This window comes from Zalophus californianus, chromosome 1 (genome assembly GCF_009762305.2).
Source record: "Zalophus californianus isolate mZalCal1 chromosome 1, mZalCal1.pri.v2, whole genome shotgun sequence".
NCBI lineage: Eukaryota > Metazoa > Chordata > Mammalia > Carnivora > Otariidae > Zalophus > Zalophus californianus.
Window position 1 is genome coordinate 699,916 of NC_045595.1, and position 17,187 is coordinate 717,102.

General features: G+C 64.5%; 2 protein-coding genes across 6 annotated transcripts; both read left to right on the plus strand.

The window, feature by feature from the left end:
• Positions 1-1,554: 1,554 nt before the first annotated feature.
• Positions 1,555-4,043, plus strand: ATP5F1D (ATP synthase F1 subunit delta). The gene is given in 5 exon segments (XM_027584594.1): positions 1,555-1,637; positions 1,639-1,861; positions 2,516-2,669; positions 3,183-3,271; positions 3,421-4,043. Coding segments are annotated over 5 exon segments (657 nt in total). The 5' UTR covers positions 1,555-1,569; the 3' UTR covers positions 3,544-4,043.
• A 4,390-nt stretch (positions 4,044-8,433) lies between these two features.
• Positions 8,434-16,537, plus strand: MIDN (midnolin). 5 transcript variants are annotated; one of them, XM_027586451.2, is made up of 8 exons: positions 8,434-9,080; positions 10,108-10,195; positions 10,376-10,438; positions 12,446-12,574; positions 12,664-12,978; positions 13,128-13,302; positions 13,566-13,826; positions 14,528-16,537. In XM_027586451.2, exons 1-8 carry the CDS (start codon positions 8,848-8,850, stop codon positions 14,803-14,805), a joined length of 1,542 nt encoding a protein of 513 aa, XP_027442252.1. In that variant the 5' UTR covers positions 8,434-8,847; the 3' UTR covers positions 14,806-16,537. The 5 variants fall into 5 exon arrangements, with proteins under 5 accessions (XP_027442252.1, XP_027442253.1, XP_027442254.1 ...); XM_027586452.2 differs by having other exon boundaries at positions 13,155-13,302; XM_027586453.2 differs by having other exon boundaries at positions 13,158-13,302.
• Positions 16,538-17,187: the final 650 nt, after the last annotated feature.

Genomic DNA, 17,187 nt, shown 5'->3' on the forward strand with positions numbered 1-17,187 from the left:
GTTGTGTCCCTCTTCACTCCTTCCCTCACTACAGGGTGAGTTCCATCCAAGGCAGGAGTTGGGTTCCCAGGCATGGCACAGGGCTGGCACACTGAAGACAAAAAGTGCTTGTTAAGTGCGTAAATACCCAGGAAAGGCGGGCTCAAGCGAGTTGGAGCTGAATGTGCAAAGGACCTGAGGTACGAAAGTATGTTTGTAGTTCAATGTGTTGTGTTGGAACAAGGAAAGCCGTCTTGTGGTTCCCATCAGGAGAATGACATGATGCCTCTGGCTCTGTGTGAACCGAGCTGTTTGGAGGACAGGGGAGGAGGCTGGGCCATGCAAACCGGTAATAGTGGCCATAGTGGCTCCACTGAGTGGACAAGCCATGCCGACGGGGGTCCACTGGCCATCTCCAGGTTAACTCTAGGTTTGGGGCCTTTACCCATTGGCCACCCTGGAGTAGGAATTGGGAGAGAAATTGTCCAGTGGATGGGTTCGAGAAGCCGACTGATTCGTAGATTGGGCTTGCCTCCATGTGGGGTCCGGAGCTCTGGGAACGGTTGGGACTGCGCACAGGACGCACCCCTAGAAATGCGAATGGGGCTTCTCTCTGCACACGCGCACCCTGGGCCAGGATGCCCCGACTCTGTCCCACAGCGCCGGCCGAGGGGGCGGGGGTCTGGGCACTAAGCCTGGGTCCTTCCTCTGTGTTGGCCGCAGGCGGCCCAGATATTGGAAGGCAGGGAGCCAGGGCGCAGGCAGCCCCCGGGGTTGGGGAGTCACCGAGGCAACACCGCGTCGCAACGCGCCTACCCAGACCAGGGCCCGAGTGCCGCTACCTCCCCTGTGGCCTGCACCTCTCTGCCCTCAGCCAAGGCCCTACCCGGTGTCGGCCCCAGCCCGGCCCAACCCACACTCCGCGTTTTGCCGGAGACCAAGATGTGGGCCTGGGGGTCTGGCCCGAGGCGCCACCTGCGTGAGCGCGGGGGCGGAGTGGTGACGTCAACGGCGCAAGCGAGGCTGCGCGAGCCGAGATGACGTCAGCGGAGCCGCGGGCCGCCCGCGCACGCGTCCGTGCGTCAACGGTGCGCGGGGGTAGGGGCTGGGCGGGGCCGCGGCGAATGCATCTCCGGTCGCGGAGTGCCCTCTGCCGGCGCTCGGGGATTGCAGCCGAGCCGCGCCGCGCTCGCAGCGCGCCGGGCGCTTATCCGCGATAGACCCTCCGCCTAGGATGTCCTTCCCGGCACGTCTGCATCTCTAACAGTCGCAGCCTACCCCATCTTGGCTCCCAAGTCTGCTTTTCTTTTCTTTTTTAAATACTTTTTAACTTCTAATATGCCATATGATTTGCGTATTCGTTACATTGAATGTTTGATAAACGTCCCCACTGCCCCAAACCAGAGCCGGAATCTTGGTATTCCCCTTGATGGACATCCGATGAGCGCCTCCAAAACCTTGAATTCAAATGACCCGTGCTCCGCGGAGGCTTCTGGTCCTCCGCATTGACCCACATCCCATCTTGCCATCCGGCTGGCAGGTAGGACTGGAAGGAAACTACAACCCCCAGCATGCCGCGCGCGGGGCGCAATGCGTCGTTGCAATGTCTTGCGCGGCTCGTTGGGAGTCGTAGTTCGCGCGTGCGCCTTTGCCTGGACTCTTTCCCAGAAGTCCCCGGGCGTCGTCCTCCTCGTCCTCCAAGCTGCCTGCGTTCGGCCGGAGTCCGCTCGCAGCCGTCGCCATGCTACCCGTCGCAGTCCTCCGCCGCCCCGGCCTGCGTTCCCTCGTACGCCGGGCCCGCGCCTACGCCGAGGCCGCCGCTGCTCCGGCCCCGGCTGCGGGCCCGGGACAGATGTCCTTCACCTTCGCCTCGCCCACGCAGGTTCGGATGCCGGTCTGTCTCGGGACCCCGCCTTGGTCGACATTTCCAGCCCGGACCCGTAGTGGTCCGCAGTCGGAGACCCCAGCCTTTGGGTTGTCGATCCCCACTTGTTCCGCGCTCTGTGCTCCTCCCCGGTGTCGTCCGGAATCCGGGCTCCCCAGCCTCCGGGGCCCCGAGGCCCACAACCGCATCTGGGACCGCTGACCCATGCCCCCTCCGTCTCGTTTGGTCCGGGTTCCGAGCCCCCCAACCCCAGAGTGGCTGCCCCACACTCTTGATCTGCGCCCTACGCTCTTTCTTGGCGTCTGGAATCCGAGCCCTATAAAGTCTTCCGAGTTCAATAACCTTTCTCTGGAATCCCAACGCCCAAGGACTGGACCGCCCCGTCCCGCAGGTCCCAGAGCCTCGGGCACTTGTCCTGGGTCGCTGCGCCTTTTGTGCTCTTACAGCATTTCTGTGTGGACGGGCTCTGCGCTAGATGCCGGTACTGAGATGCTGCGGGGGACCGAAACTGAAGTCCCCGCCCCAGCGTGACCGCCTCTGTGTTCCGCATCCGTGTTCCCTCCCGCCTTTGACCGTTGTCCTGCGGGGGAGCCAGTCCCGAGCGCTGGAACACTGGGCTGCAGTGACGCATTCCCTGTGTGTTTTTTGCAGGTGTTTTTCAACGGTGCCAACGTCCGGCAAGTGGATGTGCCCACGCAGACAGGAGCCTTTGGCATCCTTGCGGCCCACGTGCCCACCCTGCAGGTCCTGCGGCCAGGGCTGGTTGTTGTCCATGCTGAGGACGGCACCACCTCCAAATACTTCGGTGAGTCCAGTGGGATGGAGCTGGGTAGGGGCCCCATACTTCATCAGGCTGGTCCCGGTCTCAGGTCACAGAGTGGATAACAGAACAGTACATAGGGCAAACTTGGGGTTAAGGAGCTTGTAGGGAGGCAGGGTCGGGGTGGGGGACAGGTGTCTGAGAGACGAGTCAAATTCTCTGCGGGAGGGGCCGATTAAGAGGAGGTGTAGGATCCTGGATCCCAAGAAGTGCTTCCCCAGCACAACTCGGAGGGACAGCCAGGATTCAGATTCAGCTCCCCGATCGTCCCTGATCCGAGCTTAGCTGATGGACTGGTGGGTGAAGAAACAAGGTTCTATTCTGTGTGTCCGGCCCCCAGTGGGTGCTCCTGGGCCCCCTGTGCGTATTCCATTCTCTCCGGCTGTCTGTTTCCCATGTTAGGTCCTAGGGTCACCTGTGGAGCCACTTCTCTGGTTTGGGGGCGATCGTGTCACCTACGACTGGGTGGGGAGGTCTTACGTCTTTCTCTTTCTGTAGTGAGCAGTGGTTCTGTCACCGTGAATGCTGATTCCTCAGTCCAGTTGCTGGCCGAAGAGGCTGTGACGCTGGACATGCTGGATGTGGGGGTGAGTGTCCCAGGAGAGACTGGTGTACCTAGGAGGCTGGGGTTGTCCTAGAGTTCATGGGCTTCAGGGAAGGGAACTGGAGTTTGGTGGAGGGGCAGGCACCAGGCTGGGTCGCTGCTTGGCTCTCACCCATTGCCCACTTCCTGCAGGCAGCCAAGGTGAACTTGGAGAAGGCGCAGTCGGAGCTGTCAGGGGCAGCAGATGAGGCCTCCAGGGCTGAGATCCAAATCCGCATCGAGGCCAACGAGGCCCTGGTGAAAGCTCTCGAGTAGGCAGTGCGTGGTCCTTGCCAGCAGGGAAACCGAGGCCCAGAACTGGGCAGAGGATGTCCCGGGCAGGCTGAACCAGTTCGCGCGGGTCCAGTCTGACCGTGGGGGGGTGGGGAGGAAGGTCAGCAAGCCGCCTAAAGGGATTTTCGTGTGGAGGGATTGGTCTTGCCAGAGAAGGCCGCCAGGGGGCAGCACGGTTCTAGTTTTCTGCCAAGAGCACGCCCCATCAAACCCAGGGAACAGGCTTCTTGCCAGGGCTGGCAGGCCTGGTGGCTGGGGGTGAGCCCAGAGACCTGCTCTGCTTTTTGAGGGGGGCTGTGTGTACCCCCCCACCCTGGGCTCTCTTCCCACGTTCCAGCTCCCTCCCTCCCAACCTGATGTGCCACCCGCCATCCCTCTGACTCTGTAGACCCTGCCGTGGAGACTTCAGCTCCCAGTTACCTCTGTGGGACAGCTTGCCCCCAGCTTGAGCCCCCCATTAAAAACCAGGGATCTGACTCGTGTATGCTGGTTTTGTGTCTTGTCTGGGACTGTGTCTTCAGGACCTTGCCTGGTCTTTGTCCCAGCTCTGCATTTCCCTGCGGTGGGATAAGGCATTAAATAACAGCCTCAGCCTCCACGGTTTGGAAGCTGGGGCCCAAGGGGTCCTCAGGGGTCTAGTAAACTGGGGAGTGGGGGTGTGCAGGGGGCATAGCCCGTGAAACCAGGGTAGGTGGGGGGCAGGTTGTTTGCCATCATCCCAAGAGGGTGGGGATTGGCACAAGTTGCTGGCCCGGCAGGGGCGTGGTTCCAGCTCCTGGGCCAGGCCTGGGCTGCTGGACAGCCTCCTGGGGCTCTGCCAGGTTTCAGGCTGTGCCGTCTGCCCTGTGGGCACCCCGGCCCGTCCCAGCCACGCTGGGAAGAGGCGGGTCCTGCCTGCTCCCACAGAGGCCCAGCCCTCTGCTCACCCGACCTGTGGGTGGCCCTGGCTGGCCGTGCGCCTCATCCCCGGTGGTGGTGGCACCTCTGTGCTGTCCAGGCCCCTGGGCTGGCCCCAGATGGGGTGGGGCAGCTGGGTGGGGGCAGCCCTGACACTGGGCAGCTTCTGTGCTGCTCCATTTCTTCCCTTTTGCAAGCACAGGGGTGGCCCAGAAGCTTGCTGCAGGTGGCCAGCAGGAGACTTTGAGGGAAGGAGTCTCCTCATCTCCCTTCCTTAGCCCTGGGCCTGAGCAGGGTGGCAGGGGATTCCAGGGGGGTGAGTGTGCAGGAGAGTCTGGGCCTTCCCATGTGTCACTGGCAGCCTGGAGGTGACAGGGAGGCCCTTCCTGGGCATGTTGTCAGCACAGATGGGCTGTGTACTCGTGTGTCACGGTCCCATGCGAGTGACCGTCCCATGGCTTCACGGGCGCTCAGTGTGGCGGGAACTGTGCTTGCAGGGCCTCCAGACCAGCTCACAGCTATGCGGGCTTTCTCTCTGGGTTCCCCTACTCAGGCTGGTAGGCCCAAGGAGCTGGCCGCCACTTTCCCAGGAACCCCCAGGCCAGAAAATGCTGACAGCCATGGGCTCACAGGTGCAGGCCCATTCCTCCCTGTTTGGTGTTTTGGAGCCTAGGTCCTAGAGTTCCTGGTCAGGCCTTGGACCGAGGACAGGGTAGGGGGTTCAAGTGGTGGTTGAGGGAACACAACCACGACAGTAACACTTTCAACCAAGCTACGGGACCGGCACCACCCACACCAGCAGTCCCTCTAGGTGTACCCCTGTTCCCAGAGAGACGTCAGCCTCTGGCTGGGGGTACAGCTCCGGACGTAGGTAAGGATTCTCAGCACAAAGAAGCCTCCTGGGGGAAGTGTGAGCCGTGGAGCCTTAGGGATGCCCACACCTGATACAGGCCTGCAGCAACAGCCTGTGTTGGCCGAGGCCTTGTCCTGGGGTGGAAGCATCCAGGGTGGAGTGGGTCATACGACCAGGAACCGGAGGTTGCAACCCTTTCTTTGAAGGCAGGCTCGCATAAAGGTTTGATCCTGAGGAAGGGGGTCCCCTCGGACTGCATGTGTTCTCACACCCAGGGACTGACTAGAGCATGGGATAAGCAAGGAAAAAAGTAGGAAGTGGATTGACTTAGTGTGTTTCTTCAGTTGGACCTGCAGAGCCAGGCTGGGGCTACGGTCCTTTCCTGAGAGCACTGTCCTATCCCTAAATGTGCATGGACGCTCGGGGCCCCTGTTCTGGGAGGACCAGCTGCTCTGCTGGTAACCTGAAGGGCAAGGTCTCAGACCCACCTGAGATCACGCAGCCCTGGCTACCCTGGCTACAAATCCCTGACCCAGCACCACCTGCTCCATCTGGAGCTCCTCCAGCATGGAGATGCTCCGGCTTCAGAGCGCACAGCTCCCTCTGCCACCCCCACGTCCCTCTGGCAGCAGGGCCCTCCAAGGCCCTGAGCAGTGGCCCCACAACCTAGTCTCCAGGCTCCCCCTGGTGGGGGGGTACACACAGCACCCCCTCAAGCCTGAGCTTTGCACTGGCTGGCTCACTTTCTGGATCACTGTCCTCTGTCCAGCCAAATCCATCCCTCAATCCCAGCCCCCAGCGACCCCCTCCCAAAGGTTTCCTGATCCTGTGGGGCTGGGAGCTTCTGGGTGTGGGTGATGGTGAGCGTGGGAGGGGGCGGGTCAGAGGCTGCAGGAGCAGGATGGGGGCAGGATGGGGGCCTGGAAAGGAACACAGCCCTGGGAGGGGTGCCCACTACTAGGGTGGAGGTGGAGGTGGTCAGACCAGATAAAGTGAGACACCAGATAAATGGACAAGGGGCAGGCGAACAGGTCCTGGGGTCCCCTCCTTTGGGCAGACGGAGCAGGAGGACTGAGAAGGCCCCACACCAATCGGTCATCCTCAAAAAGTTCCCGACCCAGAGCAACACGCTGGGAGAAACGGGACCTGCCGCATTTTCACCTGCTGCTGTGGGGTGTCAGTTACCTGGTCTGTGAAATGGGTAGGGTGATCTGCCCACCCTCGAGGCCCCAGAGTGAGCCACTGCAGCCATGGACCGCCGCAGAAACAGGCTCCGAAAGGTCACAGCGCGGCGGGTGGTGGCTGGCTGCACCAGGCTGGCCTGGCGCAGGTTAATCGCTCCATAAATGCCTTCTGAGGTCACCGTTAAGAGATGCAGGAGGCCAGGCTGCCGGGGCAGCTGGCTGGGGCACCCCCACAACAGGCAGGTGACTCCAGCCTGTTTTCCTGGACCGTGGCCGCTGACTCAGGCACCCCCCTCCCTTGTACACCCCCACGCGGGCGCCCCCAGGCGGAAGCACCGGGCCCTAGAGCGGCAGGGAGGGGGGTGGGGCGGGAGCCAACCTGTGCACCCGAAACCCCGTCCTGGGGATCCGGCCCATCAGTGAAGCCGTTTGTGACCCTGGGTTCAGCAGCGACCCCCAATATACGAGGCGAGGCTTAAGGGGTGGGTGGCCCAGATCCCAAGGCGCCCCAGGGCCCTGGCCTGCAGGCAGGGGCGGGGGCCCGCCTGCGTCACCGGCCGCCCGGCCCTCCGCCCCCTGCCCGCCCAAACTCCACCCCGAGGGAAGGCGGTGCGGATAAAGGCTTGGGGGCCGCCCGCTCGGCCCCAGACCTGCCCCGCCACTGCGCGCTGTCCCCGGACCTGGGTACACTCAGGACTGTTGAGACCTCGAACTGGCCGCGTCCGGTGAGTGCGGGTGGGATCTCGCGGGATGAGTAGGAGGGTCCCCACTCTAGGCTCTTACGGGTGCCCCACTTTTCTTTGTTTTGGGGGCAGGCAGGGTTCGAGGTGTCTCCAGCCCTGGTAAGCCCCTCGGGTCGTGGGATGGGAGGGGCTCGGCGCAAGCAGCACCGCCCCGTCAAGACCTCAGCCCCCGCCCCGCCTCCCGGGCACTCTTCCTACCCCGCGAGTGACCTTGAGCAAGTTGCTGTTCAGCCTCAGTTTCTTCAGTTGTGCGGCCCCAGCCTCCCGCCTTGGAGGCTTCAGACCCCTAGCAGAGGTTCCCACCTCGCCAGCGGTCCCGTAGGCCTCTCCCCGGCCCCGGGGCAGCTTCTTCGTTCGCCCCCTCCCCAGGACTTCAGGCAGCGCTCCCGGGCAGGGCCGGCAGGGGGCGCGCCGGCGCTGCTGACTCACCGCAGCCCCAAGCGGCGCGCGCGGGCGCAGCCGGGGACGCCGCGTCACGTCACGGCTCGGGCGGGCGAGACTCGGGAAGCGGGCCCGGCCCGCGGGACAGGGATGGGACGCAAGGTGGTACCGGCGCGGGAGGGGCCCTCCCGGCACCGGCCCACGTCACCGGGGTGCAGGCCCCGCCCGCAGCCCCACTCCTCGCCGGACCTCACGCCCCACGGGTCGGGGACGCCCGCCGGCCGAACCTCCTGAGAGCCGCCCGACCACGAAGCGCGAGGATCGCCTCCCGCTTCCGCTCGCGGCGGCTTCCCGGACAGACGCTGGGGGAGGTCCCCCGGCTTCCTGCCCCTCCTGGCGCTGGGACAGTGCCCGCCCCCACGCCGCGCCCCCCGGGACCGGGACCCCCGCGCCGCCCCCTCCCCACCCAGATCCCTCTCGGGCCGCCTGCCCTTTGTTGCGGGCCGTATGAATGGCCCCCGGCGCGGGCGGGTGGAGCGCGGGGGCGGGCCAGAGCGGCGCCAGCCCCGCCCCCGCCGAGCTCCCCTTGGCCGCCGGGCCGGGGGCGGGGCGAGGGGCGGGCCCGCGCGGCCACGTGGGGCAACGCCGCGGCGCTTCCCATTGGCCCGCCCGCGCGGCCGACTGAGCGTTCGGCGCGCGGCGATTGGCCGACGCTGGGCCGGCGGAGTAAGTAGTGAATGGGAGGGGGCGGCAGCCCCGCCCCTTGGAACGTTGATACATTATAACTTTTTTTTCTTGTTACTTTCACCCCCAGATCTTTCAAGCGGCGGCGGCGGCGGCGGCGGCGGCGGCGGCGGGGACGGCTGTTGCTAAGGGAGGGGACGCGCGGGGAAGCGCGGCCCGAGCGGCGGACGGTACCGAGCGCGACCGCCTAAGCGGCGCCCCCTCCTCCGGACCCTCCCCCACGCCCAGCGTCCTTGAAAGGAGCCGCGAGTGCAGTCCCCACCCCCGGAAGGCGCCCCGACGAGCCAACGCGACCCCGGAGCGCCGCTCGGATTTTTGATTCTTGATTCACCTTCGGCTCCTGGGACTTTCTCGAAGGGGACGTGCGCTTCCCCTAGGAACCCCGAAGACCCCCGGCTCGGGGAGCCCCCCCCCCGCACTGCCCGGAGGCGCGGCGAGGATTGGCGGCGCCCCGCGGACCCCAGCCCTCCAGCGCCGGCCGGGGATGGAGTCGCAGCCCGGCGGCGCCCGGAGCTGCCGGCGCGGGGCCCCCGGCGGCGCCTGCGACCTAGGCCCGGCGGCCGAGGCGGCGCCCATGAGTCTGGCCATCCACAGCACGACGGGCACCCGCTATGAGCTGTCGGTGCCCCCGGACGAAACGGTGGAGGGGCTGCGCAAGCGGCTGTCCCAGCGGCTCAAAGTGCCCAAGGAGCGCCTGGCGCTGCTCCACAAAGACACGTAGGTACCGCGCGCCGCCCCCGGACCCGCCGCCCCCTCGGGCCCAGGCCCCCGGGCGGGAACAAAGAGCGCGCCGCACGGGGAAGGAAGGGGGCGGCCAGACGGGGGGCGGGGGCGCGCCGCGCGCTCTCGGGCGCCCTCTGCTCGGCCTTGCCTGCCTCGGCCCCCTCCCCCGCCCGGGGTCGCCGCACAAAGGCTGCTGCGAGGGCCGCCCCCTCCCCTCTTGGGAAGGCAGGAGTCCGGGTCAGTTGTGGGGGTCCCGGCAGCGGGGGTGGGGGGCGCGGCCGCCTCCTTCTCTGCCTTATTTCCCGCTGGCTTCCGCATCTGCTCGGTGCCCCCCCTCTACGTCTGGCTGTTTTCTTCCCCTACTTGCGTTTTTCTACCCCCCTTTGTTCTAACCACCGAACACTCCCGCAGTCTCCCCCTCCTCCCTAGTATTTAAATCGCCTCCAGGCCCGGGAGCACTCCCCCCGCGGGCCTCCAGGGACACGCAGTGTCCATCCCCAGCGGAGGGGCCCCCGTGGGGGAGGGGCGGTTGGGGGAGGGTCTCCTTTGTCTGAGCCGCGGCGGCCTGCGCCAGAGAGGGAGGGGGGAGGGAGGAGGGGGAGCCTGGCCCCGCAAAAGACCCTAAAGGCTAAGCCCTGTGGCTCCCACAAAGAGGAGCGCCGGGCCGGAGTTGGTGAATTACAGGCAGAGGCCGGCCCTGGGGTGAGGGAAGGGTGGCAGAGGACGGCAAGGGTTCAGTGGCGCCCGGGTGATGAAAAAGTGCTTTGTTGAGGTGCAGAGGTGGTGCCCCGGTGCAGAGTTGGGGCTTCTGGGAAGGAGGTTTGAGCCACTTGCATGGGGGCCCTCTGGGCCAGATGTTTGACACTCCCCGCTCCCCTCCCCCCCCCACACCACCTTTCTGCTCTGAAGGCCAGGCAGGGAGAGGGGTGGGTAGGGCTCCCGCGTCTCCCCCAGGAATACAGCTCTACCCTGGGTCGCTGCCTTGTCTCCTTGGCCTCACCCTCTTCCTTCCTCCTCCTAGCCGGCTCAGTTCGGGGAAGCTGCAGGAGTTCGGCGTGGGGGACGGCAGCAAGCTGACGCTGGTGCCCACCGTGGAGGCGGGCCTCATGGTAAATGGCTGGGGCAGAGTGCCCCAGAGGCTCTGGCACAGGCGGGCAGCCCCTTCCCCTGAGAACGTGGTTCCCAGCACACACCCTGCCAGGGCAGTCCCGGTCGGCAAGCAGCTCCCCTGCCCTGGCGCCTGGGCCCTCGGACCAGAGCGCACGCTCAGAGCGGCTTCTCTGTTTCAGTCCCAGGCCTCAAGGCCAGAACAGTCTGTGATGCAGGCCCTGGAAAGCCTGACCGAGACGCAGGTAAGACCCGCGCCGGTCCCTCCCAGACCAGGGGGAGGGCCTGGGGGGTGGTGTTTGTGCTCCCAGGAGACCCTCGGGGAGGGAGGGTACGCGCCACCCAGCCTTCCTGCCAGTTTGGCCTGGTCACCCAGCTTCCTCTTCCTCCTCCCCCCTCACACTCACCACCTGACCTTGAGGGCCTTCTCTCCCACGGTGGCTGCCTTGGGGGAGGGGGCTGGGCTTCCACAAGCCTGCCTGAGGGGGTGACCTTGGCCCACGCTCCCACACCGCTCCCACACCAGGGCCTGGGTCCCCAGCCCCATATTGAGGAGCACCCCCCCTACAACCACTGCGGTTTCCCCAGGGCGACCTTTTTTCTTTTTTTTTTTTTCCCCAAATTTCTGTGGGTGGGTTGGGGGGGGCTGGAGGGGCCAGCCTAGGTGACACTCCTTCCGCCTTCTTTGACCCCATTGTAAGGGGTGGGGAGTCACCCCTCCCCCTTCTCCCTTTGGCCTTTGTTCTCTGACCCAAAAGGGGGAGGGGGGCACCCAGCCCCAGGGCCATAGCCTAGACAGGATGTTAGGAAAATATTTAGCAACTGGCCAGGAGCTGAGGAGGGAGGCAGGGACTGGCCCACAGCCGGGTTCCCGGTTTTGTTGCAGCTTTTTTTTTTTTTTTTTTTTTTTTTTTTACCTCCTCCTTTCCTCATTTTTCTGGCGGCGGGGCCCTCCTCCCAGGAGGGTGACACAGGCCTCAGCTATCCGCCCGCTGCCAGGGTGGGGGAAGCAGGCTGCTGCCCGCCCCGGTTAGGGGGTGGGCTGGGCTGGGCTGGCCGCAGGAAACCTGCTCAGCGGCTTCCCTTCCTCCTGCCCTGAGGCCCTCGCCCCCTCCCCGACATGTAGCATCCTGTCCTCGCCAGCTAGCTAGCAAGGAGGAAGAGGGGCACTGGCGCTGGGTGGTCTGCCATCGGGAGGGCCGGTGGGCTGAAGGCAGAGCTGGGGTCCCGGGAGCTAGGTGGGGGGCCGCACTGGATTTCCTGGTGAAGATGTGAACTGAGCTCTCTGCTCATGGGGGGCCTGCGGTTGGCAGGGGGACCAGGGGTGTCTTCGGTTCACATCCGCCCCAGGGTGCCTGCGTCAGGAGGGAGGGGGGGCACTGGGCGGAGTGACTGGGCTCCCAGGGCTGTTTCCCCGCCTGGCACCGAGTCATGCCCCCCTATTCGCCCTCTCCAGGGAGGAAGTTGCAGGGTGGAGGGGTTGGGGGGACTCCCCAGTTGCTCTTGGGAAGCCAGCCCAGGCCCTTCCTGCAAGGGGAGTCTCTGGGGCCGGGGGGGGGGGTGCCATGCAGACCAGGCTTCAGGGTGGGGGCTGCACACTGCCCGCCTCCCTCGCCTCCTCCCCACGGCCCCCAAGCAGAGAAGGTTACGCCAGCCGCTGCCAGCGGAGGGCTGGGAGGCGGTGGTTCTGAGTCATCCCGGCCTATGTCACTTCTCAGAAACCTCCCCCCCCACCACCACCACCATCCTGGCCCCTGGGGAAAGCTCAGCACTGGCTAGGCTCCAGAGGAGGAGCCCAGTGCAGACTGAGCTCAGATGCACCCCCCGCCCCCGCCGCCACCACCACCCACCAGACTTGGGGGTTTGCGTTCGGGCTACGTGGAGGTCTCACAGGACCCAGGCCTCAGAGAACCATCAGGGCCCCCTCCTGCAGCAGTGAAGCCTCCCCCTCAGTCTCAGCCCCACCCAGGACAGATAAATATTTATCTTGAGAAAGCAAAGGTTAGGAAGAAGAATTTGTCCAGGAATTCCCGCCCACTTGCTGCCTGGGTGGCTTAACTGGGAGGGGGTCTGAGATTGGCTCTCCTCCCATATTCACAGGCAGAGAATTGGGGGCTGGGAGGGTGGGGTTATTCGAGGGCAGTGACTGCTGACTGGGCCTTGCCCCCTCTGGCCTCAGTTTCCCCTTGAAAGAACCAAGCTGGCCAGGGAGGGCCAGGCCCCCCCATCTGACCCGCCTCTGTCCCCCACAGCCCCCAGTGGCGCCCGGGCCGGGCCGGGCTGGCGGAGGCGTCTTCCGGAAATACCGATTCATTTTATTTAAGCATCCGTGGCACCGACAGGGACCCCAGAGCCCAGAGAGGGGCGGCGAGAGGCCCCAGGTCACACAGCGCGGGGGGGCCGGGGCTGGGCCGGGCTGGGGGCGCGCAGCAGGCTGGGGCCCTGGCGCTGACGGGGCCCCTCTCTACAGGTCAGTGACTTCTTGTCCGGCCGCTCGCCGCTGACCCTGGCGCTGCGCGTGGGTGACCACATGATGTTCGTCCAGCTGCAGCTTGCTGCCCAGCACGCCCCACTACAACACCGCCACGTGCTGGCTGCCGCCGCTGCCGCGGCCGCCGCAGCCCGGGGCGACCCCAGCATGACCACCCCCGTGTCCTCTCCCTGCCGGCCTGTGTCCAGTGCTGCCCGAGTCCCCCCGATGTCCAGCAGCCCTGCCTCTGCGTCCCCCTCACCTGTCACCGCCGGCTCTTTCCGATCCCACTCAGCTTCTGCCGCTTGCTCTGAGGTGAGTCTAGGGAAGGCTTGTTCTTGGGGTTGGGAAGGCGGGCTGTCCCAGACTTGGGGAGGGGAGGGGCTCAGAGTCCCAGATGTGTGCTTTGTACGAAAGGCCACCGCCAGACTCTGGACTCCAGGGACTCTCCTTGCACCCCACAGCTTACATGCCTTCCTTTCTCCGACCAGCAGATGGACTGTTCGACCCCTGCCAGTGCTGGTACCAGCCCCACTCCCACCCCCGCGGGGAGCCCTACCTCCCGCTCCCGCAAACCCGGTGCCGTCATTGAGAGCTTCGTGAACCATGCCCCGGGGGTCTTCTCAGGGACCTTCTCTGGTAGGTGTCACAGGACCCTTGTGCCACCCCCCGCTCCCCCCAGGGATCACCGGCTGGGGGTGGGGTACGTTCTCACTCATACCCCCACCCCAGGGTCTCCTGGCACGTGTATGACCACGCAGGAGGCTGTGGGCTCCCGTGTGGGGGTGCAAGACCCTGTGTGTCTCACTCTCGCCCCGGGGTCCCACCTATCTACGAGTGTGCCCCGGAGGCCACGTGTCGGTCACGGGAGCACTCAGCAGCGACTCCCCTGCCTCCTGCAGGCACACTGCACCCCAACTGCCAGGACAGCAGCGGGCGGCCGCGGCGTGACATCGGCACCATCCTACAGATCCTCAATGACCTTCTGAGTGCCACGCGGCACTACCAGGGCATGCCCCCGTCCCTGACCCAGCTGCGCTGCCATGCCCAGTGCACACCCACGTCTCCCGCCCCGGACCTCACCCCCAAAACTACCTCCTGTGAGAAGCTGGCGGCCGCAGCCCCGGCCTCCCTGAGCCAGGCCCGCATGTGCAAGCCGCTGGGTGAGTGTCCAGCCGCCCCACCCGTCCCTGGGCTGTTCAAGGCCCCTCTGTGCGCTGCTCAGAGCAGCTGACCCCCGGGGGGCTGGGGGGGCCAGCAGCTGCTTCTCGCCCTGCTCTGCACGGGAGCCGAGAGAAGGGAGCATGTGTGCTGGGGGCACAAAGTGTCCTTGTCCTCTCCTGAGGGGGGTACTTCCTTCTTGCCGCACCCCCCCCACCCCCCAGCACCTTGTCCAGATGGCAGGTGGAGCCTCTGTGAATGGCCGAGTCTGATGAAGGAGGGGGCCAGAGCTGCTCCGGGTAGCTTGCGTCCCCCAGAGACCAGGTTTCCCCCAGTAAATCCCAAGTCTGCCAAATAGTGCCCCTGTTGCATCTGGCTGGTCTGCAGCCCAGGTCACGAAGGGGAAACCAAGGCACCGGCCCGAGGGCCCATGTAGCACCTGAGAGGCGTGTTGGCGGTGTGCTCAGCGCCTGTCCTGGACCCGGCCTAGTCGGCACAGGGACAGGTCAGGGACACCTCGAGTCCCAGGAACTTCACTGCGCCCCGGGCTCCACCACAGACCCAGTGGACTCTAGAGCAAGGCTCCCTCTCTGGTGCACTGCGCCCAGGAAGGCTGGGTTGTGCCTTACACCCAGGCCGGAGGGGGGGGGGTCTGGCCTCTGCCCCGAGGGGCTCAGGGGTCACAATCACTGCCTCCCTGCAGGGGACCGGCTGCGGCAGACGGAAAACCGGGCCACGCGCTGCAAGGTGGAGCGTCTGCAGCTGCTTCTCCAGCAGAAGCGGCTCCGCAGGAAGGCCCGGCGCGACGCCCGCGGCCCCTACCACTGGCCGCCAAGCCGCAAGGCCGGCCGCAGCGACACCACCAGCGGCGGGGGAGGTGGTGGTCCCAGCGAGGCCTCCGGCTTGGGCCTCGACTTCGAGGACTCCGTTTGGAAGCCGGAAGTCAATCCTGACATTAAGTCAGAGTTTGTGGTGGCCTAGGAACCGCGTCCCTCACCTGACCACCCTGGGCCGGGAGTCCCCCAGCATGGCCTGCGCGCGGGAGAGCAGGCGGTCAGGGCAGCGGGGGGCCCCTCCCTCCCCGCCAGCTTCCTTCTGGTTTTTTTTTTTTTTCGTTTTGTTGGTTTTTTGTTTTTTGTTTTTTTAATTTCCATTCTTACCATGGTTTTCCGAACTCTCCATGGACTCGGTTCCTGCCTCCTTGGTTCAGCTCACACCTCCCCGCCTCTTCCTCCCGTCGCCGGCTCCCATCCTCGGCCTGAGCTGGGTCCTTCCCCGCCCACTTCCCAAGCTCCAGATATGTAGCAGTCACTCCAGATGGTTGAGAGTGGGACGAGACGAGGAAGCCGCCCCCACCCCTTCAGGTTTAAGTCAAAAACGTAGATGCCTCATGATGCACTTTACAGACGGGCAGGGCCTAGGAGGGAAGCCCCGCTGCAGCTGCACCCCGGCCTCCAGGGCGGCCGGCTGGCCCCACAGCGACCGGAGACCGCCTGCGCCACCCGCACGGCCAGGTCTCCTCCACATCTGTGCTTTTTTCTCTTGGTCTCTTTTTCCAGGAAAAAAAAGGGGGGGGGGCGCTTCAGTAGGCTGACCCCAGCCTGCCTCGGGGTTCAGGTGGGGGTGTGGGGCCCTCTCCTGAGTAGGAAAGAGAGGGAGGGGGACAGACAGCCGCCAGCCTTCGTGTCCACGCACTGTGCCATTTCCTCCTGCCCCACCCCCTTTTTGTTCTGAGCTTGGGGTATTTATAGACTATTAATTTTCTGAGCCAATAGTGGTTGGGAGTCTCTTGAAAACTCGGGAGAGAAATGGTTGGGGGGACAGGGGAAATAACCCCCAGCCCTCCTTCCTGGCCCGACCGGAGGGATCTGGGCCTGTGGGCTGTGTCTGGAGGCCCTCTGGCGGCCAGGAGGGGAGGGGGTGCTGAGCTGTGAAGCCCCCGGTAGGGGTGACGCTGTGTAGCATTAACCCCCTTGGGGGGGGTTCGCTGCTGGTCTAAATTGGACCCTCCCCACTAGTGCCCTTATTCCCCAGATTGCCCTGGGGCAGAGGGACAAGCCCTCTACTGGGGCCATTTCAATGGGGGTGGAGTTTTTTTCATTCACTTATTTTTTACTGATAATGGAGATGATCGGGCCCTGCCCCCTGCCCCCCAGTCTTGTCCTTGCCCCACCTTTCTGTCCTCCAGACACCCCCACCCCCTGCCTGTTCCTCCCTTCATCCTGTCGTAGGTGAACACCGCCCCCCCTTATGTGTTTAAAGTTAATGGTTTTCAGATGTGAACATCATGTGTTAATTGTAGCTCTGTAAACTTTTTTGTGGGGGGGTGGGTAGGGAGGGGTCAGAGGGTAGGGGTCAAGGATTTGTTTTTTTGTTTTCATTTTCCAAAAAAAAAAAAAAGAAAAAAGGAGTGGGTTTGTTTTTGAAGAACTGTCTTGGATACCTATTTAAATGTGTTCTGTTTTGGTTTTTTTTTAAACGATTTTTAAATAACACCTGTGCCTCCGCGGGTCTGAGGGTGGAGGCCCCAGGCAGGAATCAGCCCGCCCCCCTCTGCCCTCACCAGGGCTCCCCCAAGAAAGCATTACCCACCCTCAGGGTTCGGGCTGTGGGGTCCCAGCACCTTGCGTTGAGTTTCCTGTATGAAAACAAAATTGGGAAAGATAAACCTATACAAACACCGTGATTTCAAGTAATAAACAGAAAATGAAACGAGTGAATGTGCTGCCCACTTGTGGGAGCTGGGGGGGGGGGTCTTGGCCATCACAGGGGACTCCCAGGTACGATGGGTGGTCTTACATGCCTGGAAGTGGCACGGTGGGTGGGTCTTTCCTCTGAGGAGGGGGCTTGGGGTGATCAGGTGGCCCTGTGAGGTGCTGGCTTCTCCCACCATCTCAGGTAGTGGGAGCTGGAAAGTGGGTGGGGGTTGCATCCCAGAACAGTTCCCACGTTCCCTCCCCGGCTTGAGGTGAGGGTGGGCAGGAAGTTGCCCCAGCAGGGGAGGGAGGGGCCAGCCACTTCCCCGGTACCCGAGGCCGGAAGTCCTGCAGGGTGTGGGCACAGGGCGGCCTGCTTACAGTGCGCCCTGGGTGGGGCCTCAGTTCCTGGCTCTGGGAAGTGGGCTGGGGACTGACCCCTGGAACTGTCACCAGGGATACCTGACCACACACTCTGGGCCTCAGTTTCCCCAGCCGCTGGCAGGGAGGCTGCTCCAACTGCTGGGCCGGGCAGGAGGTACTTACTGCCTGGGTGGGCCCCTGACCTGAGCCCTCCCAGAGGCTACCAGAGCCCCCTCCTGGGGGCCTGGCCTCCAGAAGCTCTCTGGCGGAAATCAGTGATTCCCCAGGGCCTGAGGCTTGTGTT

Coding starts and splice junctions, on each gene's coding strand:
- MIDN (XM_027586451.2), top strand. CDS start 8,848: ATGGAGTCGCAGCCCGGCGGCGCCCGGAGCTGCCGGCGCGGGGCCCCC. Junction 12,575..12,663: donor GGGGCGGCGAGAGGCCCCAG/GTCACACAGCGC, acceptor CCCTCTCTACAG/GTCAGTGACTTCTTGTCCGG. Junction 12,979..13,127: donor CTTCTGCCGCTTGCTCTGAG/GTGAGTCTAGGG, acceptor TGCACCCCACAG/CTTACATGCCTTCCTTTCTC.